At 36.8% G+C, this 24,854-nt stretch overlaps 2 protein-coding genes across 4 annotated transcripts; both read left to right on the top strand.

Moving 5' to 3' along the window:
- The first annotated feature begins 2,269 nt into the window (after positions 1–2,269).
- Positions 2,270–16,098, top strand: LOC111336545 (serine/threonine-protein kinase NLK). Its single transcript, XM_022942654.2, has 15 exons — positions 2,270–2,418; positions 3,571–3,808; positions 3,889–4,018; positions 4,201–4,256; positions 7,251–7,357; positions 8,081–8,166; positions 8,792–8,854; positions 9,776–9,839; positions 10,201–10,283; positions 10,401–10,508; positions 11,004–11,090; positions 12,500–12,623; positions 12,724–12,798; positions 12,895–12,985; positions 13,593–16,098. The coding sequence occupies exons 2-15, from the start codon at positions 3,654–3,656 to the stop codon at positions 13,642–13,644; spliced, it is 1,281 nt and encodes a 426-aa protein (XP_022798389.1). The 5' UTR covers positions 2,270–2,418; positions 3,571–3,653; the 3' UTR covers positions 13,645–16,098.
- Positions 16,099–17,205: 1,107 nt separating this feature from the next.
- Positions 17,206–24,483, top strand: LOC111336558 (uncharacterized). Of its 3 annotated transcripts, none has more exons than XM_022942672.2 (5): positions 17,206–17,411; positions 20,582–20,914; positions 22,449–22,879; positions 23,181–23,293; positions 23,969–24,483. In XM_022942672.2, the coding sequence occupies exons 1-5, from the start codon at positions 17,354–17,356 to the stop codon at positions 24,084–24,086; spliced, it is 1,053 nt and encodes a 350-aa protein (XP_022798407.1). In that variant the 5' UTR covers positions 17,206–17,353; the 3' UTR covers positions 24,087–24,483. The 3 variants fall into 3 exon arrangements, with proteins under 3 accessions (XP_022798407.1, XP_022798406.1, XP_022798408.1); XM_022942671.2 differs by lacking the exon at positions 17,206–17,411 and adding an exon at positions 19,585–19,732; XM_022942673.2 differs by lacking the exon at positions 17,206–17,411 and adding an exon at positions 19,608–19,764.
- The last annotated feature ends 371 nt before the right edge of the window (positions 24,484–24,854 follow it).

The following is a 24,854-nucleotide window of genomic DNA, read 5'->3' as shown; positions in this document are numbered from 1 at the left end:
TAAATGCAGAATCATGGTGAACATGCGCACTGTAGGGAGTTCAAGGGTGAATTTAACTTCGTTTCTAAAGATTGTTTGAAAAGAATTTGTACATTGTACAGGTGGAAGAACCATAGGACACGTACTCCCCTACTAGGTTCATCCACCTAAACCCAACCCACCCCTCCCACCCCGGGGAAGGACATCCATCACACAGTAATCTCATGTGTGGGAAATTAACGTCTCCTACCCCTCCTGCAGGAGACGGGACCTCCATTTATTCGTCCCTATCCGAGAAGACTAGAATATCTAACCATTTCTTGATGTTATAGAAAGGAAGCATATTCTTCTCAATTATTTTAAGACCTTGAGTGTTGGTTGAGTGTTCGAATACTTGGCTAACTTGTTCTTTTTTTCTTTCTCTTATTCTCCCGCCTTTTATTTAAACTCAGTGAAGGGAATGCGTGCTCCTTAAACGTCAAATCCGGCCTATAAGAAGAAAGCACAATTTTGATGAAATCACCGAATCACGTGACCATCCTCGTGTCAGCCTTGACGAAAACTAAACTCCCCAGAATTTTTTTTCATCCACGCGAAAATCGCAGAGTAGAGCTGGGGAACTCAAATGAAGAGTATTTCGGACGGAATCGAAAGTGTAATTGTTAGAATAAAGTTGCATTTTGAAGCATAATGTGAACGAGCCTGTTAGTCATTTATCCAAAGCACTTATAGTACTGAACCCTTGTTACGCTAGTCACTTACAATTCCGTTTCACGGAAGGTTTGTTGTTTCTTTGTTGATAACATCAGATAAATAAAATGACGAGATAAGTGACACGATCGCCCGAAAGTTCGAGGTTCTAAGAAGGTGTTAAGGTTTGATGACAAGATTTGTCTGTAACTGTAACTAATCTTAAAGCAAAGTTTTTTTTTTGGGGGGGGGGGGGAAACTGCGCGATTGACTGACTCATTGAGTCATCTTTTCGAAGTTAATAAAGATTGATAAACTACTTGGTGCCCAAAATTCTTTCACATTCGCGTGAAGATCTAGTAAATCTCTAGAGTGGATACATTTAGACGCAAATAGTATGAGGACTCTCGATCAACTAAGTACTATTTTGATCAGTTCTAATCGACGTCATCCTGTCTCGGCTATTGTGGACAATAGGCCTATTTCGGGGGAAAAAAAAAACAAACAAACGACACAAAACCCTCACGTCACTTGAACATTGAAGACTCCTTGGCTAATACTTTTTAAGAGACTTTTTCCTTCAAAATACTAGCCTTCACGCGTGAGGTGAGTTCTCTTTTATTCCTCACACTTTCAAGAGCTTTAAAGTAGCTTTGTAGTACCGGCGGCATGCCCGCAGAGTTGTGCCTCTATAAAAGTCACCATTTTCTAAGAGTTATGTCGAGAAGGTCAGTATAGTTTCTTGGCTTAATCAGTTTGTTATTTTTAATCACGCAGAACTTTCTTGCCCAATACGATGTAGTTGATACCGACACGGAAAGTGTGTTCCTACCGCTACCAGCCAGTTTGGCTCCAAAGGACGTGCGCCGGATCTGTTTATAGTGCAAAAGATTTTGTTTTATACAACCCCTTTTGATCAACCACAGCATAGATTCTTAATCTTCAATAGCTGCTCTGAGGTTTATCCTACTACGTCACCTATAAATTGTCAGACAACTGTGTTTAAAACGGAGAATAAGATTTAAGCCATTTTTAGATCGACACAGAAAGTTGTTTCTTAACTTTACCTTTAATTCGTTTTCAGATTTCTTTGGGGCTTTGCAGCGCCCTATTTTCAATCAATTAAACCTTGTATTCTAATTAAATTTTTGAATTCCCTTCTTCTTTGGTCTGTTGTGTGTGACCTCACGGCATGTTACATGTTTTCAGTAAACACGTGTGGATCGTGACGTCTTTTTTTTATATCGCGCAGACTGTTTAAATACGATATCATGCAATTGTTAAACAATTTAAACTAAACGAAAGATTAGTCTAGCGGGATTTTTTATAGACATGCTATACGCCAGCTATACGTTGTCTATTTGATAACGAATGCTGTTCTTTTGACATGGACACATCTTTACTCTTTCCCTTGGATATATCCAGTAAGTTAGTTCCTTTCATGTTCTCTTGCCTTGCTGCCCTGCGGTCATGGTATACACCTCTTTCCGTTTGACGGCTGACCTCTTTCGTGCCACGGAAGTCAGCTAAGAACAGCTAGCTCTTTTGAACAAAAAATCGTTACGTCATTATAAATAAGCCACATGAACCGTACGTCGAGGTATCAGTTAAATCGAGACTCCATTGGGACGCGAGCAAAGTCAGTACGTACAGTACAGTAAACTCCCTCTGACATCACCTCTGTATATTAATACGCCGCAAAGAAGAACAACTATCTGAAAAACTGGGACAAAGCTTAAGATAAATAAGGTAGGACTATATTCCTTTGAGGACTTTTATAGCAAGATTTTTACGCGAATTTAGTTACATTTAGCTCATCTGACTTGTTATTTTATTATGCTTAAATTGCTTACATTTATAAAAATAACTTTAAGCTTAAAACAGCAACAAAAAGTGCAAGTCACACTCTGAACTAATGATTTAGTGACGCTAACTTGTGAACTCTTATTCAGTGCAGATCCAATTTTTTTTTAAAAGAATTCCCATTTTAAGCATAAGATTTATACTGACGGATAAGAAGTCTGACAGGTTTTGACGAAAGCCTTCTTATCTGGAAACGTGTTTCAACTGTTTCATTACATAATTCTAAACTAGTTTCTTCTCGTTCCCGAACTAAGTTATGTAAGAGAAAACTCACAATAGTTTCCACCAACTTGTGTTTTGTTCCTCTTTTGACTCACGATAACTTTATTTATATCTAGCATTAAAGTTACATTCAGTCAATCTTTGGGAAGTCAATGTTTGGCCCAGAAAGGCCAATATTCTCATGTCACATTTATTATCAACCAGTTTAAAATGAAGTTTTGGTTTGTCACGTTTATGATGCTAATAACCTCTGATGATCGCGTGCGTGTTAGTTTGTTCTTGAGTGCCCAAACCCATCTAAAACGCCTCAGATTTACTAGACATCTCAAATATCATTACCGGTCCGTCAACGCTCCAAAACACGTCCTCGCGTGCATCACGAACAACACAGCGAATGCTAACATGCAACCTACCCTGACGCTGAAATTATGGTTAACCAAAGCAAACATTGTATAGATTTATTGATCAATGAACACTTTATATTTTCAGGGTGTGTTAAGATATCTTAACGGCTGGTATTTGAATTTGCGTGGGGGAAATAGCTATGACATAGTTATAGTTTGCGTGATGTGGTAATTTTCGTGATCGTTTGTTGTCAGAGCCTTTACCCCCATAGTGCTTTGCGTCAAAGGATGTTGCGTGACGCGTGCGCAGAACATAGCTTTAATACACCGCCACATGTGCGTTCGAAAGTCCAGCAGTCTCTCACTCAGTGCATACAGCCCGACTCACCAAGAGCAGCGTTAATCGATCGCGACGAGGGGATGTAAGAGAAAATCGCTACTTCTAATAAGTGATTTTCTTTCTCCCTTTCAGCAAGCTGCTGCATATGCAATGCTCTTAGAGCGTCAACAACATGGCTCTTGAATGACTTGGGGGGCTGAGGCATCGCGTCTTTGATGGCTGTGTGCAAGAGCCGGTCATTGATGGCGTTTCCCTCGACGCATTCCCAACACCCGTCGACGAGCTGCCACAATTCACATTACGCTCCGCTCGCCCAACAAGAAACACAACCAGACAAACCGATTGGTTATGGAGCGTTCGGCGTAGTGTGGTGAGTATTTTGGAAGATAATCGTTTCAGGTATGTAGGATTTTAATGCGTTCTTTTAACAATTGTTCCTCGTCCTCACAGGTCTGTGACGGATCCGAGAAATGGAAAGAGGGTCGCTTTGAAGAAGATGCCGAACGTTTTTCAGAGTCTTACTTCCTCGAAAAGAGCCTACCGGGAACTTAAGATGTTGTGTTTCTTCTCACATAACAACGTAGGTCTTCGCTTTTGTAAAGTTCTGGTTTAAAATGCCGGTATTACATAGAAATGCTGAGTTAATATTAGAACGGAGTACGTCATTATTCAAACATGCACCGGCCGCTTTTGGCGTGAGTTGTTAACAAGGAAATTTCATCTGTCGACTGATAATCAGCTGATTATTATTTCATCATGTAGGTACTCTCCGCTTTGGACATAGTTCACCCTGGTCACATAGATTTCTTCCAAGAGATGTATCCTTTGTCAATGTACATATGTATTTACCTTTGTAGCGTGACAGAACGAAATCTAAAACAATAATTCGACATTAATTTCAGACACGGGTTTGACTCGAGGAGGGGCTTTTTCTACTTCGACTTTCTGTCGTTGGAATTCATCGTTTGAAAAAGATCCAGAATAGTAATGTTGTGTTGACTAATGTGAAAATTAATCAACATTGAGATGCTGAAGTTCGCTTTAGCCTAAAATATATTCAAAGCTTAGCTACAAATATCGCGCTGTCGCCTGTAAAGAAGTAAATTGAAGCAAATGTTCGGCCTCCCATAGCGGCTGCAAGACTGTTTTCGTTCACTGTGAAAAGGCGAATATTTGTGGTTTTGATATATCGTCAAAGTGAACTTGTTCTTTGTAGGAGTTTGAGCTTTTGTAAAGATCTCGACGATCGAACCCACTTCGCTTCCCCACCTGTTGATTTCAAATTTCGCTTTGTGTTTGATGACGCCGACAGAGTTGAGTTGCAGTTGTTACAACACATTGCTATATTTTTAGCCAAACCTCTCAATTTTCCTTTTCTTTGAATTTTACAAGTTGATGACGGTTCTTTGGTCACTTGCGTTGGAAAGTTCGGCGTTCTTTGTTAGGAAATATTTGTCAGTTCCGGTCAATGGTTAGTCGATCTGTATTTGAACCATGACAACAAAAGGGACGACTTCCTTTGTGTTGATGTCTTTCCTTTTATCAGGATCGTCTTAAAGAATCGGACGCCGTAGATCATTTTTACTTACATTTTTGTTATTTATCTAGGGAGTCTAAATGGTCAATTGTCGCCTTTTTGTTGGTATTTCTGGCATGTGTTTTTGTGTTATCTGTTTATTGGGCCAAAGATTCATTTCAGACCTTTAATGATCCATAGTTATCCTGGTTTACATATGTTTGGTAATTTCGATAGCTGCATAAGACAAGCATCTCTTGAGTATTGTGCTTCTAACCTGTGCTTCTATCAGTCTTTCATTTTCACCACATTTAACTACAGTACATGACTAACTTCCTGCCCGTGATATATGGAATGGTTTCTTCTTTGTAGCAGGAATTATCATAATTTAAATTTTCAGTGACCTACATGATAAACTGCCAACTTCTGTTGTGCTGTCAAGGTTGCTATGGTATCAACACTTTCTTTCAGGTAGGACTTAATTCTACTTCATTCTTGCTCTGGCATACAAGTCATTGGCATTCACAAAAACTCCAAAGGGTTTTTTGTTCAAAACTGTAAAGTGAAATTAATTATATGGGACACTTTTCAGTTTCAGCGAAACTGTTTAAGGAAGTTCTACCAGTTCTATTTATTGGCTCTGATCAAAGTCTTTTACAGGAAACTCAAAATGTTATTGCCACAACAGTGTGATAAAAATTATGCACTTTTACACAGAAGATGGGAGATTATTTGGCCACTACCCTCTCCTTTGTGTTTTATGAAGGAGTAACTACAAATCATTGTGACATTGTGAAGTATAGTAGGGCTCCAAGGACAGTTTTATGTCAAAGTCCTCATTTGGAAAACCCAAATGATAAGATGGTCATCAGGAGCAATTTTTAAGTTGACAACAAAAGAAAGGAATACATGTAGGGACTCTTTGTGAAATGCTACAGCTACATAGCAGACAACTAGTGAAGCATCTCCCTCTTGTTTTTGATAAGGAATACAGATTTCTGTAGGTTGTTTATGGAGGTTAAGTAGGCTTTATTTTAGGTAAAAAGGAATTTTTTTTTTGAAAGAAAGAACAAAAATTTTAGAGTGCTGTATGCAAATGAGAATTTCACTTGAATTTCAAACCAGAAAAGGGTCTGATATTGATGTTGCTGTTTTTTAAATGACTGTTGAACACAGGTCACCAAATTGGCTACTTTCTCTTTGAATTCAGGCACTAAATTTTGTTCCACTTGCCACAGCAACCAAATTAGTCACAGTATATACATGTAGCTCTGAATAGTGCCTGTTTTGTTTGGCATAACAATAAGAATTCTTGCAACACACACCTTTGTTTCCCAGGTAGTCTTAGTCATTATACTGAATGTCCACCTGCATTTGTCATTGAATAGGAAGGTCAATGTTGAGGAAAATGCCTGGATTTTTATGAAGTTTCAACCATCAAAATCAAAATTTGTTTAATTATCTTATCAGTGGGTATAACAAAAATAATTGTGATATAATCTGAATACTGAAATTTGGTGTTTTAGTTTGTGGCTTTTTATATCAAAATTTCCACAACCCATTCTGAATTGTAGTTTGGCTTCTAACATGGACTGACCACAACTTCATACTAATGCAGAGAAATTGTATGGATATTTAATATCTTTAATTGTTTTTTCTTTATGGCAAAAGATGTTCCTGTAAACAATTCAAAAGAAATTTTGAATTCGAATTTCACTGTTGAAATCAGTCATGTATGGTTTGCTAGCAGCTGTTTATAACTTGTTGTTGATGAATGAGAAAGTAGGCGGAACACTGAACATATAAATGTTCATTTTAAAGTTGTCAAATAATTTGCTATACTGAGTGGATGCTAATTAGAAATGAAGTTTTGAATGCAGATCTATCTCTTGAGTTTTTTGGGAGGAGGTACAGAATATTCTACCCTTTCTAATTGGAATTTTTTAAATAATGAACTGATTTGAAGATTCAAAGTGAAAAAGGGGCATCTTGCTCAGCTGAGAGAAGACACAGGTCATTTAACTGCCTATTAAAGTAATGGAAAAGCTGGCATCTAAGGTTTGCTCTTTGTCAAAGTTTTATTAAAAGAAAGACGACTGAGACAAAAATGTTTAATTGTTTTGGCTTAGTATCATACATGTACAGTTACTACAATGTGCTCTTCCCCAAACCTAACTTGAATTTGAGAGAGCAATAGAATTCATGAATGTAAACAAACTGATCATTAGCAAAGGGAGACGAGGCTGTGGTCAGATTATATATCATGTGTTACATTCCTTAACTTGTTGTTTAACAGACATATAGTTTCAGAATTGATGCAATCAGACTTGCACAAAATCATTGTATCACCACAACCACTTAGTTCAGATCATGTTAAAGTTTTCCTATATCAGATTCTAAGAGGTAAGTTGCTATTGTTTTTAGCTTCTGATTGGTTAAGGAAAGCTGTTAGTGACTGTTCTATCCCAGTCCAGAGCTGCAAACAACTGCTATCCAGAGGGGAAATGTGCAACTAGAATTAGCTCACATCTTACAATGTCTTGATTGTAGTTGGATGTTTTGTCAAATGTTTTCACTCAGTTAAGTAGAAACTTGCACACTTTTGGAAGGCAATTATCTAGGAGTGAAAAATTATAAGAGGAGAGTGTGATCTTACCTTTCTCCCGAACAAAACGACATAACTGAGTTATTTGCAGACTTACAGTTTCTCCCCAGAATGTGAAGTCACTGAAAAGGATGCTTGTATGTAGAGATATTAGAAGAGTAAATTCCCCATGCACAGAAAGTCCAATTCTGTTATTACATTTTTTTTGTGATGTTCCCCTTCTATTGATAAAGAAAATCTGAATTGATTGTATCTGCAAGATCTTGCAAACTATATATCGATGATGAGAAATTTAAGTTTATTTGATATTCAGGAGACTCTATCTGAAATGGAATAGTGGAACTTTATTCAGAGTCTTCACTCAATGTCCATGGAGAGTTGTTTCTATTTTTTTAATTCTTGTGCATCCGACAGTAAGGACCATGACAGATGAAACAGAAGAGTTCCCTTAGCCTTAAGCCTTAGCCTATTTAGACTTAAGAGCTTTTTGCACTATAAAAGCTTCCCTTTTATATGTACAGGACTTAAATATCTTCACTCTGCTGGCATATTGCATAGAGACATTAAACCTGGGAATTTATTAGTCAATGGCAATTGTCTTTTGAAAGTAAGTATCGTTACTTTTTTTATTTTACTATTTGGTGTTCTGCATTTGATGTTTAATCTATTCAATGTATCTTTTTAGTCAAGAGTGAGACACAAGTGTGAATTGAACATAATCAAGAAATCAAATTTAGATAAGACAAAATGATACATTCTGTGAGATGCTTATAAGTAGTTGTGATTTTTGTACCCTCAGTAACCTACAGTCTAGGTAACCAGTTTTGAGTTTGGAATTAAACTAAAGGATCCTAGATTTTTCAGAATTTGTGGGGTAAAAAAAAAAAATTTAAATAAATGCTGCAGTGCTTGTCCAAGTAAATACACATGCAGTTTTTGAGAAGGAAGTGGACATTGTCTACACTGTTGTGAATACTTCTTGAAATTAAAGAGCAAACCAGCAAAAAGGTGAAGATCAAGTTTGTCAGTTTGTGGGTAACTTGTGTGACTGAACTGATGTATATCCAAGCAAAAGGCAAAAGCAGACAAGATTTTGAAAAACTGTAGGTTGTGTATGCACCCAACCCTCCAATTATAAAAAAACATTTAATGACAACTCTGTTGATAATCATGTTATTGTAAGAAACCTCACCTTTTCTGATTAAACACAAATTTCCCATCTTCCACTACAGATATGTGATTTTGGTCTTGCTCGTCTTGAAGAACCTCATGAAAGTGCAGTCATGACACAAGAGGTAGGGATATTTTCAGTGTATATGTTGTAGTTCAATTTTATCCTTGGTTCAAATTTTATTTTCCTTTGTTTCAAACTCATTATCATACATCAACAGGACCAAGAACAAAGGAAAATAAATTTGAACCAAGGATAAAATTGAACTACAACATATACATTGTAACTTATGTGACTCACCCAGCAGTCTTGGTGATTCAAACAATCAGATTTATCAACTATCTTGTCTATTAACATTAGTCATTATCATGGTGTAAACAGTTACATAATATTGAAGCCATGAAGAAAGTGGTTGATGCAAATTGTTTTAAAAAGGAATGCAACAAAAGTATGCTGAATTGCAAACCATGAAAACAGACCTACCTTGTCTTCAGCTCTTTTTACAATCAAATTTTCATAACTGAGCATGCATACAGGGCTCTAGAAGTTGAGTAAAATTAGTAGCCTATTAATGAGACATTTATGCTGTAACAGAGCAAAGGTTAAGCTGAGTTAGAATTGGGCACAATTTGAATATATCAACAAAGTTGAAATGGTAAATTGGCCACCGTTACCATTATAAAAGCTGACATTTCGAGTGTTAGCCCTTCGTCGGAGCAAATAGGGGAATTGTGGGTTGTATGTGCTTTTAAAGGCAGAAAAAGGAGCTACGTTATTGGTAGGAACATGGCAACGAGAAAAACACGAATAAATTAGTGGAATGAAAAGCGTTCATTGATACCTGTGGGATTTAGACTGCCAGTTTGAAAGATGAGCTTTTGTTCAAGAGAATTGGGCAGTTTAGTAGATCTGTTTTAAATGGACATAACTTTGCAAGGGTCTTCTTTATACAGTTTTTTCTTGGATTATGTTGACAAGAAAGTTTTAATGGACAGTCTAAACAACATGACAAGGTGATGTCTTTGTTACTGTATCTTTGTAACAGGTTGTTACTCAGTATTACAGAGCACCTGAACTGTTAGCTGGAGCTACCAACTATGGACAAGCAGGTTTGTAGACAACAGTAACATTAGTGATCTTGAATCTTCATAAGACCATACACAAATGTGAGTTAAAAACGGATAACCTGCTAAAAAATTCCAGAACCTTACTTGAACCTTTGGATATGATGATAAATGATATGATAAACCGCTTTGCTTATGATAGTCTTCCTCCAACATGCTTTAAGTATGCTGTAATTAGAATGAGACTGGGAGAGGATGATTTAGAATGAAAAGAAGCTTTGTCTGATCTTAGCTTACACTTTCATCAACAATTTTTAGTCTAAAGTGGGCCTTCTAAATTTTGTCATTCTGTGTGTGTACAAGCTTTATCTTGATTATTGAATTTCATTGCTTTTTCACCTTTCAGTGGATGTGTGGTCAGTTGGATGCATTTTTGCTGAGCTCTTGAGTAGAAATATCCTTTTCCAGGCACAGAGTCCTGTTCAGCAGGTAGGTGAATACTGGTAATTCTTTATTTTAATTACATCATCAGACTTCTTGCAGACACATTTAGCTGCTTTGTTTTGTTTCCAAACTTAATGACACATGGCTGATGTATCATTGCAGCTTAACCTTATCATTGATTTGTTGGGAACACCAAGTTTAGATGACTTATGCCGTGCTGGTGCCAGCGAAGGAGCCACTAAATACATTCTTCAGAAAGGGCACAAGGCTGTAAGTTGCACAAAACCAACAAATATATTTTGTATTGTTTTGAAGGAGTCAATTCTCATAGATAGATAGATAGATAGATAGATAGATAGATAGATAGATAGATAGATAGATAGATAGATGGATGGATAGATGGATAGATGGATAGATAGATAGATAGATAGATAGATGGATGGATGGATAGATGGATAGATAGATGGATAGATAGATAGATAGATAGATAGGTAGATAGATAGATAGATAGATAGATAGATAGATAGATGGATAGATCGATAGATAGATAGATAGATAGATGGATAGATAGATAGATAGATAGATAGATAGATAGATGGTTAATTTGCTAAAAGAGTTGCAGCCAAAGCTGAAATACACTATAGCTTACAATTAAAATTTTCTAAGAAAAAATATATGAATATATAATTATGTAAAATATGAATAAGAATTATAAAAATATAATAAAATCTAAAATATGGTATTTTCTGTCATTTATTGTTCTAGCCCGCCCTAGCTAGTTTATATAATCTCTCTAATCAAGCAACACATGAAGCTGTTCATTTGCTCTGTAGAATGCTGGTGTTTGACCCTGTAAGTATGTATTTCAAGTTCAATATATAGTTTACTTATTTATCTCTGCTGTTCTCTGACAATATTTCACTATTGTTAGTCCTGAAAACTTGGTCCAGAAATTAAAGAAGGAATTACTGAACTGGGTCTTTATATAAATTGTTTCCATGACTTCTATTTAGACTGTAATTATACCCGCAGACAGTTATTTCCCTCAAAATATAACACTGGTCAATGGTTGTTGTTAAGTGAGGTAAAGTCATTTGAATATCCATTCTTGGTTTTGAAGTAGCCCTTTGAAGTACCATTTTAAAAACCAGCTCAAGATTGGGTTGGTTTTTATTCTGGCTACTGCCTCCTATGGAGGCAAAGCCATAATGTTGTCCTGTTAAGTGAGTGTAACAATAGAATACAAACTCTTTGCCCACAACAAAGTCTGCCAAGTTCTACTTGATATTCCTTGCTCTTGGTTTTTGTCCGTTTCGGGACATTTTCAGTCTTTCAACACTTGGATTGCTTCAAATGTTACTTGGATTAGTACATGATTATATAGTTTCCTGATGTTACTTATTGTTTGTTTCAAACTACTTTACAAAAAGATAAGCATCTCACAATTACTTCAGGATGGCATTTGAAAAAACGAAGCTTTACTCTGCAGAAATGTCTTAAAAGGTGTGATCAGCACATCAAGCAAACTTAAAAGGAAAATTTCTTCTTTGATGAGAGAGTATTTTACCATTCAAATCAGAGTATTATGCCCAGTAGATTTGGAGAATGATTTTTTCAGTTCTTGCTGTGACAACACAGAAGATGAGAAATGTCTCAAAATAATTTCACATCTGATCTGCACATCGTAGAAAATTTGAAGAAAATCTTTTTATGGAAAAGAGAACACTATACCATTGCAATCAGTGACAAATGCTCAAAAGAGCCACTAAATTTGTGAGTATGGTCCGAAATATGATACCTGGAGTTTACAGTGACCCTGTGGAATGGCAGAATAGCCCACAACTTGGAATACCTTGTTGTATGAAACAAAAGTCTAAAAAAATGGAATTGCAATGAAATAAGAAAATAATTTATAATTAACAGGCAAAATCGGAGTTAAAATTAAAGGAAGCCTAGTTTAATCATTATTGGAACCTAGAGAATAGCCTGATAGAAGAACAGTGAGGTTCTTGAGGTAGTCCCTATAAGTTATCATTATTATAAGTATTTTTATCCTTATTATCATTAATATTATTATTATTGTTAAATAATTATGATGATTTGTTACCATTGGTGGGTGTGTCAATTAGTCACTGCATTCTTGAACCATCTTTCCCTTGTGGAACAAGCCTAACTCATAAATATGTGGTATGCCTATTTTTCCTCCATGCAGGTAATTTAAAGAACATTTTTCAACTTGCAATGTATTTTTTTGGTCCTAGACGCAGCGTATAACTTGCACAGATGCATTATCCCACCCTTACCTTGATGAAGGGAGGTTAAGATTTCACACATGCATGTGCAGTTGCTGTCACACAACATCAGATGGGAGGCAGTATGTTTCAGGTGTGATGTCTTCACTGATGTGAAAATTTCATGAGTTCTTTGTGGCATTTGATTTTGTATAGTTTAAAATTAATCTAACTTATTTTTGTCTCTTCCATAGACTTTGAGCCTGTATGCCAATCAACTTTTGATGATTCTTATGAAACAAATCTCTACACCATTTCTCGTGTCAAAGGTTTGTATACAGATTTATTTGTTTCTTTTTTTAATATTCAATTGTATTTTGAAAAGAAAGATTTATTTCTTACTGTGTTTGATTTCCTCTTTTCAGAGTCTCTTTACAAGTTTATAACGGATCGTCATCAGAACACTATTCCTCTGTGTATTAATGTAGCTTCTCCTTCTTTTAGAAGTTTTCAAAGGTAAGATGAGATTGATTTTCCTTTTTTAATTCTTTCTATGGTATCACATTGTTTATTTTTGAAAAGCATCATGGCATGTTTAGCCAAGTTGAAATACTGAAGTTCTAATAAGCTGATTTTTAGTTGACTCAAAATTTGTCTTTCTTTTCTAACAATTCTTGTACAGTGTGTTTTTGTTTCAAGATACTGTTCATAGTTTCATCCCTGAGAATGTTCACAATTCAAGCTGAATCTTAGATTACTTATCCACCCACCTTTATGGAAACCAATCTCAGGAACTCATCTTAAATTTTTTAGTACAACAAACCTTATTTTTATTCAAATTCAATTGTATAAAAAGGAATATAATTATGTATCTGCTCTATTCAACTGCTTCTTGAACTATGAATCACCTACTTGTATTTACTAGCCTGTTATTTTGCCTACAACTGTAGCTCTCCAATAAGTTATCTGTAGCTTAGTCAGTGGATAATCTGACCACAATATTGGTATTTGGAGGTCTGGGACTCAAATCCTGGTGAAAACTCACATTTTCCTTATGAAATGTTCATGACAAACACTTGTCATCTTACTTTATTTACAATTTTTTTCTTTTCTTTTTTCCCAGTTCTGGAGTAGCTCCCCAGCCAGAACAGCAGAGTTCTCCTCAGCTGTGGTAGTGGTCATCCTTTTTATCAACAAGTCATAAATATTTTATGAATCAAGCTTCTTAGTTTTGAAGGGAAGCAAATTTTCCAGATGGAGACCATTTGTGAGCAGTATGGTGTGGGGCCTCCCCAGGGACTCTTTTGATCCATTCCATTTCTTTGCATAAAGGTAAAAAGAATTTTATAGGAACAATGGAAGGTAATATCTTGTATTCGATATTTGCAGCTACGTTCATCGCTTCAGCAAAATGTATAGGCCAAGTTAGTCATGATTAATGAAATATTCAGTCAATGTTTGTCTGTACAATAATTACTCAGTAACTTTTATTGCAATGGGCCTTCAAAGGGCTTTATGTTGTAGAAGAGAATACAATAGCTGATGTTAAGGGCCATGTTTTACTGTTAAAGGATTCTGTTTAAGTTTTAAACTGTTCAAGACTTTACAGGATTTAAGAATTCTTTGACCCTCTGGGGTAAGCAAAGTAGAATTTCTTCCTATTTATTCTATCATCTTTTATTGTATTGTCTGGATGCAAATGAATATTAGACATTTTCAAAGAAGTAGCTTGTGGATGATTTGAATTGAAAGAAAAATGGAAATCAATATGAATGAATGTAGGCACTTTTCTTTTAGTAACGTTGTGTGGATTTGTTTTGAAATTTTTTCTAGTGGACCTTGCCAGACTCTGTGTTAGATTAAGTTTATCCAATTTTTGACCATTTATCAGATAATCCAATTCTTCACTGCTGTTGTTATATGATATCATATCATTGTCATCATCATCATCATCATCATCATTATTATTATTATTACTATTTATCATTATGTAAATAATTTTGAGTTGGGAAATGCTTTTCAAAATTGAAGGTTCTTCAATTTCTCTTTATTTTCCAATTTTTTTTTTCTTCCTGGGTCCATTGTTTTAGAAAGCTGTATACAATTTCAATACCACATTAACTTGGTAAAAAAAGGGGTATTTTGCTTTTTCAGATAGTGAGTCCACTACTTCAAAGACTTAAATCTATTAAGGAAACTAATTTTCCTGAAAATTCACTAAATGTTTTCCTTAGTTGTCATGGACTCGCTTTATATTGTACAAAATTTGCTATATGCAAGAATCACTTTTTTTAAAGTGTCCTTTTAGCTACTTACATGGAGATTGGGTAAATGTAGGTAAATATCTGAGCAGGCTTTCTGAAAATCAAGATATGGAATGTTCTACATTGTTGAGTGGCAGGCCTTGTAATTAATGTGAACGTGTTCAAATGATAAGGTTGTAAGAAGTTAAGTTAAAGACATTGTATTGTCTGCCAAATAACTTTTGGACTAATACTATCCTCATCAACATTTAAGTTCCAGTTGTGTAACTGTTTTCAATGTCTGAATGTGTTAGTGATGTGCTTTTTGTGCATTTCGTAGTATGTCACTTTTTCCTAATCCATATTTGTAGTAGTTTCACACAATTCTCATTTTATATTGTTGTAAAGTAAAATTTAAAAAATCGGAAAACTCTTTTTAAGGTAAGAGATAATTAGCAAACTTTTGTTTTCTTAAATTGTTGGATTTGTTTATGTGCCTTTCTTTTTTTTCTTTTTTTTTTTTTACCAAGATCCTTGTTTGGTTGGAATGATCAACCTTTCATTTCTAAGATTGCCAATCAAAAACAGGCTTGAAGGCTAGTTAGGTCATTTTTACCGCCCCTCAAAGACACTGTTTGAAAGCTCGTGCAGGAAGGGTGACATACACAATTAAAATGTTTACAAAATACCTTTGAAATAAGACTTAAAACATGATAACCAAAGATGGAGTCAATACAAAGTTATAGATGGACAAGGTTAGCGCTGACTCCGATTGCAAACAATGAACCAGTTAAAGGTGAAATTTAAATTTGCAGTTACATCGACAATTATGTATCATAGATCTGTAGTTGTCACTCTAGAAATGAAAGGATCCAGCCTCGTAGAAACACTAACTGCAGCACTTGCTTCCAGACTCAGACAAATCGTAAATATTTCTTCTTGAATAGAGGCCAAGAGTAAGACGGAGCAGCGGTGGTGCTCTTGCTGATTCAGGCTGTTATCAGTTACCGTACATGAATCAGATGTCTTCATTGTATCCGCTCTTTGTCGATTTTCGCGTTTCAAACCAAGGAAGCTTAGGATTTGTCGATTCTGTTAGCAAACTGCAGTTATGTTAAAGGGAAACGACTTAGATATTTCTTTTTTTTTTATCATTTATTTATTTATTTCCTTAAGTGAAGTTAATATTTATATATATATATATATATATATACATATATGTGCTTTCGCAAAAAGCTTTCTTGTGCCAAAGCTCGCAATCTGCATCGTGTAACGGCCTACTGAAAGAGCCGTACTTGTTGTTAAGTGAAATGAATTGTAAAAAAAAAAAAAAATGGCGCTGCAGGCAAATAGGTTAAATAAAGGATACATTTTATACATTTTAAATTGATTTCTTCTTTCCTCATGTCCATACCCGTAGTACCCCGTACTACTAACAGTGAAACAAAAAGGAAAAACCAAACAAAAACGATAAAACAGTAAATGGTTTTAACCCGGGGATAACATGTGATAGTGTAGTCCAGATGATTGTAGTTCTGAGAAGGATTGTGGGTAGTGGTGGCTGACGTGTCGACATACTGTGCGTAGGTCATCATCAGAGTTGAATGTATAGCGGTCGTTAGTCTTGTAATGTTCTAAGTCAGTTTTTATCACAAGACTGACTTGTCATAAACTGACCAATCAGTTTTATTAGTAAACCGATTGATCAGTTTTGCGTGTTGTTATTGGCTAGAAGACTCAGGTGGCGTTAGTCGGTGGTGATAGCTCTTCCGAGCCGCTGGTAAAGTCGGGTCTTTCTGTTCGGCTCGTGAATTGGATTGTATGGTGCTCGTAGTAGTTGACACTTGTTGAGGGGAGTCTGTTCTAAGTTAGAAAACAATTTAAAGAGTCAGTCGTGGAAAGTAGTTGGTGCTGTAGTTTAGGTATTGCGCAGAGTCGCATTCAATAGTGAGGTTCGTAAGTCGATGTTCAGCAATGTGATCGGTGACATCGCCTTTCCTCATTGCCCGCTTGTGTTCAGTCAGTCTTTTTGTGAGATTTCTGCCAGTCTCTCCGATGTAGGAGGCTTGGCAGTCGGAACAATTGCTCTCGTAAACCGCTCCTTGTCTTTTCCTCGGTGATGTAGTGTAGTGTTGTGATAGGTTTGTGGTTTACGCGAATATTGTAGGATGCGTGAGATGTTCTCAGTTTGTCCCCTGACCATGCAGTGCATAATCACTTTCAATGCCACAGTTAATCGTGTTAGCAGCTTTTTCTTGGCTGCACATGTTCTTACATATGTATCACACCTCGATTTGTTGAGGCCTGAATAACGTGACAATCTTGAGAGTAGAGACAAAACAAACATCTTTAGAAGCTATCATTCCGCAAACCACGAACACGGCTGTGACAGAAACACCCACTCACGAACCAGTCGATAATATTTATCATGAGGTTTACTTATTAGGGAAGACATGCTAGACGTGCCTTCACATTGTTGGTCTGACATTGGAATTTTAATTGTTTTTCAAGATTCTGGAACGCTCCAAGGATAATTTATCTTAAAGGAGACGTTTGCTGCGGCGTCATTCTAACTAAAATTACCATTTCCCAAAGATTCGTCGATAAGTTATAGAAGTTTGAGCAATCGGGTAAGGCTACCATGAAATGTTGTTGGTCAAAACAGGGGAAATTGACTCTGAAGGGAGCGAAATCGAAAGGTGAGAGGAAAGTTTCTCTATTAACAACAACGACTGTTCCTCCTGACATTGTATTGTGATAAATAAGGAGAACTGTCAAATTACAACCACCTACGTGGGTGAGGTATGAATGGTGCAGTGAGTTGAATTCGTGGATGTAAATTTTCTTTCTGTTCTTTACTCATACAAGACAGATTTAAGATTCTCGCTTTCCTTTTACTGTTTTATATATTAATTTTTTGGTTCCAGTGGTTAAACAACTCGTGAGAGTGACTCTAGGGTGTACATGGACGCAAATGTTATCTTACACGGTTTGCAACAAACCGTCTCAAACCCAAACGGAAACATTATAGTACCGCGCTGAGATATCATCTATTCAGTTTCGAGAAAAGTTTCTTGTGTGACTTATGGCTGAAAAATGCTTTAGACTGCATTAATGCAAAATCCAAACAACTATGTCAAAAAAGTAAAGAAGATTATCGATTGGATAAGTTTCAAAATGTTGATTCGCGATAGCTGTTATAATATCCAGTTTAAGTCGCTTATGGCCAAATTTATATTACTAATAATGAAAAGTATAAGTCGGTATCATCAAGAGCAGAAGATGCTTTTCGTCAGTAGAGAGTTGCGGACTGAATGGACCATCATGATTATATTGATCTGCCGGAATGATCAAGGCTCATTTGCAAAGTTTCACATACTTTATTTTCAAATGCAAATAAAGTACACCTGAGGAAAGTTTAATAAATGCAGTACCAAGAAAAGTATTTCGGCAAGATTTGTTTTTCGCATGTGCTGATAAACATATTGAAATAGACTTAATGTGTTTTATACACCGAGTTTTCTCGATGTTATTTAGTGCTCAATATTTCCAGTTGATGAGACCGAAATAACTCTAAATTATTAGCACACTATTTTCAGAGAATGACGCTTATTTCCTCTTGAGGCCGCCCCACCTAGGTGACCTTTGTTCATGTTTTTGGAGAACTAATTCTGATTTTTATAACGTTGCTGTTAAAGTAACATTGAATACACCAAAAACAACGTTTATATTGTAGGTCAGTCAAAGACGAAGCTACAACGGAATGTGCAAATTGTCAACAAACTCAGATGTATTTGAATATCAAACAGTCAACACGCATTTGAGCTAAGGCAGTTCGACAACTGGTTAGAACTGGCTGTCCAAAAAGGTTGTTAATCAAATGGATTCGAAATTCTGCCAAAAACAGCTAAGGCTACAGCTAAGGGCCCATTCGTTAAGGCGTTTGTCAAAATTGAACTATTCAGCAAAACAGTCGGACTGAATACAAGGGAAATACCTGCGATGTTTTAGTTGTTGTTGTTTTATATCAACTGGAACAAAGTTTTGCCGAGAGGCCAACCTCTGCGCATGTGTAGTGAAGAGGTGTATGCCACGGAAGTGACTGTCGAGGACACAGCGGCAAAATAAGTGTGCGAAAATTTTTATAGTAACAATATATCTATGGGAACAGGATTGCGGGCAAATTGCGGCATTTTAAAAATCCCCAATGTTTTTTTTCATTTTGCGAGGATAAGCTCAAACAAAGACAGGTGAAGTCGAACCTCCTCTGTCACATATTTCACTAAAAAAAAAATAATATTGCGGTAACAGGTGTGAATCTAGGGATTGAAGTAGAACATCTGTAACATGGATACGAAGTTCGTAGCAACAGCGTGTCGCTTTGGCTGTCTGGATGAATTTAAAACAGCTTACGATGAGCTAAATCAAAAGAATGCTACTCATCCCTTCCGACGTTTCCCGCCAAAGGAACAAACTCCATTAAATTTTCCAGTTGCTTCACATCGATAACAATGTAAAAAAGGGTTAAATGATGTCCTCCTGGTTCCCCAACGAAATTAATTCAAACTAGAGTCACAAAACGCTTCCCAAACACACCATATGCGCTGAGCATGCGCGCTCATTTTGCCCCTGTGTCATAGTCAAGGAGTTGCAACAAGGGCAAACTTTCACCCCTTGTATCTTAGGTTTCACTCTCTATTTCATCGTAATGTTAAATTGTACAGGAGCATTGCCTGTGGAGTTTAAATGAGATAGCTGGACGCGGCACATTTAAAATACAGACTACGAGTTCATCGAGTAAACGGCAGAACAATATTGACCCGAACAAATCCACAAAACCGATTTTTACATCTAACAAATCAGCAGTCAGAACATGATAGGCTTTACTGGCTTATCACCAACAAATCTTATCAAACATTAATGCGCATGATTAGGTTGACGTCTGGCTTAGTTCAAAGACTTACGCTCGATTCATATTACACCCGGATACAAACATCGCTCGCTCACGGAGCGACTGGAGGTAACAAATCTTCTCTGCTTTTAGTTTAGTGGGTAAGTTTTTTCAAGTGACCCTCTTTGACAAAACGTTGCCAAACTAGCAGTATTTCCTTGAATGAGTGCCACTGAAATTTCTCTTTTACTTCGAATAATAACTTGACTTTGACAGTCGCTATTGAGCTTTACTTTAAAAAAATATTTATGTCAGACCTGTTAACGAGTGTTGTTCGCTCTGTGAGGTCAACGGCGTAAATATGCGTCCTTTTAGCACGTAAAATTGTGTCATATTCTCACACGCGACTGACACCACGAAATGATCTCTTTTCCGAGTGTTACTGACTGATGTTGAAAAAAAGCAACATTTCAGATTTAGCATGCGACAAAAGAGCACCTTTAGCTGAGCTGATTCTCCCTTGCCCTTAAAGAAAAGGCTGGTTTAGAGGAAGAGACAGGAGCTCTTTCAGTTCAGGAAACTTGAATATGATAATTTCACGCACTTTACAAACACGCGTATTTTGACGAATTTTTTCCTGTAGTAAAAATCACCCGAGTTATAAAATTGAGATACTTGTTGTCACGAACGATATCTTTTGTTACACCCAAGTTGTTTCGTGACGTCATAGTTATGGTGACGTTAAAGATGTCGATAAGCGCATTGCGTTTATTTACGTAGAACAAATATAATGACCGACCAAGCCACATCAGACATTAAATTTACATGGAATTGTTGAAAGTGCCAACTTGAAACGTCCAATCGGCGACAACATTCACTCGGCTTGCCAGAACACTTTAGCTTCAATCTCACATGTTCCCGGCGTAACAACAATTTATGGTTATGCTCTCTTACAATAAGGAAATTCTTTTTTTTTAGTGGAGAGCACAGACCTAGTAAAGATGTCCTCAAGAATTAAAAGCGGGAAGTTGCGAGTTGTCCATTGTCTCGGCGAAGATCACAATGATGTCGCTGTATTATACTGTGCTGTGGATCCCAAAGAAGAGACCCTCGCTACGTGTTGTGCTGATGGAAAAATAAATTTATGGACAATAGCAACCGGGCAGAATTTAAGAACTCTTTCAGGTGGCCATACGGACCAGATCACATCGTGTGCGTTCTCTTCGATAGGAAACATTTTGGCGTCTTCGTCTCTAGACAAAAAAGTCATTCTGTGGCATTATAAGACTGGGAAACGGGCTTCTCGTTTAGGTAAGAAATTTCATCCCTTTCTTCCTTTAACACCATTTTTATTTATGGAATATAGCACTGAGAAAGATAAAAAATAAAACCAGTTCTTATTTGAATCATTTAACTCAAAACCAGATGCGCTACAGACAAAGTGCATTATGTATTCACTTAGAGTTGACCAAGAAGATTTTCAATTGGCAAGAGCATTTGCTTCTGCTATAATAACGAGCTAAACAATTAAGAGACGATTTTCAGAGATGAAATATTTAACAATTCAGGCAAAGCCCCTTTTCCCCCGTAGAACAAGTTGATCAGGGAAAAAGTGCCGATTTTTCAATTTGATGTACGCGAAAATGTTTCACCGCAAAGACATCAACAAAGATGTTGTCGTACGGCAGTACACATTTTCCCTGTCCGCATCAATACTCCCTAGCGTTAAAAAAGCCAGCTTTGTTTAAATTTAATTTTTTCCTTCTGATGCTATTGAAATAGAAGAAATTTAGGAGGCTTTACAATTAAATTTCCTTGAGGAAAGCACAGAACACAATCGAACATCGTTCGCAATCGAATGTTAATATTTAAATCGAAAGCAGTGACTCAAAGTGCACCTGTTTGTCGCAGCTTATAATCAAATATTTATCGTGCAAGGTTTGTTTACAAGTGGTATAAATGTACATCACAATTGAACCGGAAAATTGCGTTTTGTCAGTTTTACTTTTTTCCAGGAGAGTACTTTTTTAACATTCAGATTTTTTTCCCGTAAATCTAGATAAAGTTATCTCTGGTTTGTGGAATTTCGCCCGATTTGTATCTATCATTTTCTACTAAAAAGTACCGCTTGAGACAGAACGTTTTAAAAAAATGAATGAAAAATATTCTATTGGCCCAAAAAAATTGCATTTTTCCGCATGATTACACCTTCTATGTCTCAAGTTAATTGACTTTTAGTCAGTTCAAGAGGAAGTTCTCAAAACTAAAACGCTGTAGTAACCTGTACGCAGATCTGGTGAAATTGTCGAGCTCATTTACAAAAAAAGGCCAACAAGGTTTAATTTTCATCATTTTTATCTGGTAAAAGTTGCATGAAAGTTATATGAGAAAATGACTAAAATTTTTGAAGCGATCGACATTATTCGTATTCACGATCTTTCTCAGTTTGATGCGACATAATCGGAGACGAAAACTTACTGCGGACAGTTTGTTTTTATATAACCCACCAGGATTGTTAAAAAAAACAAACAAACAAACAAACAAAATGAGAAGGATTTACCCCTTCTGCCGCGCAAAGACCTCCTAGTAGCTTCTATTTGGCACAAACAATTCCATTTTTCGTCCTTGTCAGTATAACTGATTCCCGAAGAACAAGACCACCTGCACAAAAATACAATAAAACTCGCTAACATGCGATTGTTAATCAAACAAAACAGAATTTAAATCATTCTAAACTGTATCGTTCCGTGATATTATTTTCAGTCAAGCTAGTTGAGGGATTGCTTTGGTTTTTGCCGCTCTATTCGCTTCGGAAGAAACGATGTAGCTTCCTTTTTTTTTACAGAGCTCCACTCAGCTGCCGTCCTTCAGTGCACCTTTTCCAAAGATGGAAAACTTCTCGCCTCTGCCTCACGAGATAAGACTGCTCGCCTTTACAAGATACGGCCAGGTTCAGGGGAGTTTGTTCCCGGAGGGGACATTAAACAACTCGTAGGGCATACCGCCGCAGTAAATTGTATTCAGTTTTCGCCGGATGCTGCTATGGCACTCACAGGTTCAGATGACATGACGATCTGCGTGTGGAGACAGGATAGCGACTGGAGCTGTGTGGCCACTCTGGGCAAATTACCCGGACCTGTTAAGGGCGTAATATTCTCACCGGTCGACCCCGTGTTTGCTTCCTTAGCTGGCAACAGTGCAACAGTTTGGACAATGCATGGGACTAGCTATAATGTTGAAAACAGTGCAGACATCAGAAGCAGCAAACAATTGAAGGTTTGTTTGACATGGTCATAAACGAAAGCCGCTGCAGCAGCACTGGGGAAAAAAAAATGCACCTACCTGCCAGCGTTGCACCCCTTCGGCGATTGAAATTTTTTTTAAGGGTAACCTAGCTCTCCCTACCCTCCAAAGAGACGAGGAAGTGGGAGATCAGGTGGCCTACTGGATAGATTGACTAGTCTACCTCGGATAGAAAGGCCTAAGGCTCCAATCCTGTTAAGGGACGTAGAGGTTTTCTTTGTCTTTCAATTATAAAAACTTTTAATTTCTTCCTTTATGTTTGTCTTTTCTTCAGGCAATTTCCTTTATCCCAGATGGCAGGCACATAGTGGGTGTGGCAAGTGATGCTACGATAAACATCTGGGACTCTGTGGATGACAACGTTTGGAATAGTTGGAAGGATACTAGGTACGAGTATTGTTTACCTTATACTTTATATCCCCTTCCTTGAAACTATGTAGTATTGCTTACTTTATACCAGATGTGTGCTCCTTAACACAGCTAATCTTAGCTTCTTATCATCGTCTGTGTTCACCACACCAGTGGGAACATTACAAGATCACTTTCTTCAATAATCACGCTACACTCCGTGCCTCCACCCCGGACACATTTAAATTTACCCTTTCCACCCACTTTCTTTTCCTTTCTGCTCTTTTTTCTCCCGCTGGAGCTTGCCCCTCGACTTACTAGTGTTTCCTCTTATGCTAGAAATAAGTCATGTCCACCATTTCCATTTCTCCTGAGCGCATAACCACGCTCATGTTTGTCGCTCTTTATTGCCCTCTGTATCCATCTCAGTCATTGGCATCAGCGCATGGTCAGATGTCGTCGTCAGTGCTATCTTATCACACAGTCATAAGGAAGAATATCTTTGTAACGTTTTAGATAAGTGCATCTTGCTGTCAACCCGGGATTAATTTTTTGGATGATAATCCGGCAATATGCGCAATATATACGGAAAGTTTTCGACAGATCGTTTCTCACGAAATAAAGTCCAAGTTCTTATTTCTCTAGCTGTCTTCAAGTTCACCTTTATGCAACTTGATTATTGTTTTACTTAAATTGCTTTTGATTTCGTTTCAGCTCAAATAAACATAACGGTGCAATCTTAACGTGCTGTTTCGCTGGAAGAAACTTTATCTCTGCTGATGAGACTGGATGTACGTTTGTTTGGGAGCTTATTGAGAGCAATGCAAAATAGCTCAAAACAACAATGACAAAGGCCAACTAAAACATTTAGCAACTCTTTGGAAGATTATTATCTCCAAAGCATTCTTCAGATAAAGAAATTTCAATCGAAATTGGGCTCTTCGCTTTACGCTTTTGGAACAGAAGCCCCAAAACTTTCATCTGACTCTGTCCAAAGTATCAATGAAAAAAGAGATTATACTATCCGCAGGCTACCCAGCCATCATTAATATGCTCCTCTAAATAATTGACAATATCAGAAAAAATTGATTGATGAGCTTTATCGCTGTAAACATATGAAGTGGATAAAAGATGATGTGAAAGAGAAAAGTAATATATAATCTAAACTAAGGGTTCAATATGTCTAAACCTCGGGAACTGTTATCATTACACATGATTTAAAAAAAGAAGTGTGAAAGGAGTTGAACTTTGAAAAAAAACAAAACAAAACAAATCAACGAACACAGCAAAGAAAACAATCCAGCCCTGAAACCAAGGGATAAAAATAATTAAGAAGATAAGCCTGTATCTTAAAGGTGGATGACGCGATGATTTGATTTGAATTTCCCGTTCTTAGCTCGCCGGAAGTAATAATTTAAAAAAATATCGATCGTCAAATACCGAGTAGAGTCCGGAACGATGCGAGAAGTGAGCCCCACAGGAACGTGTGTTTTAGGAAAGCTGATGCCGAATTAACTCCCCTTCCTTCAAACTATCAAATTGCGGTGACAAGAATTCCATTTTCCTAACCTTAGCAAAGTTTTTAATGTCAGTTTATCGC

The sequence above is a fragment of the Stylophora pistillata genome, chromosome 13, assembly GCF_964205215.1.
Source record: "Stylophora pistillata chromosome 13, jaStyPist1.2, whole genome shotgun sequence".
NCBI classification, from domain to species: Eukaryota; Metazoa; Cnidaria; class Anthozoa; order Scleractinia; family Pocilloporidae; genus Stylophora; species Stylophora pistillata.
This window is presented reverse-complemented; position numbering and strand designations above follow the sequence as displayed.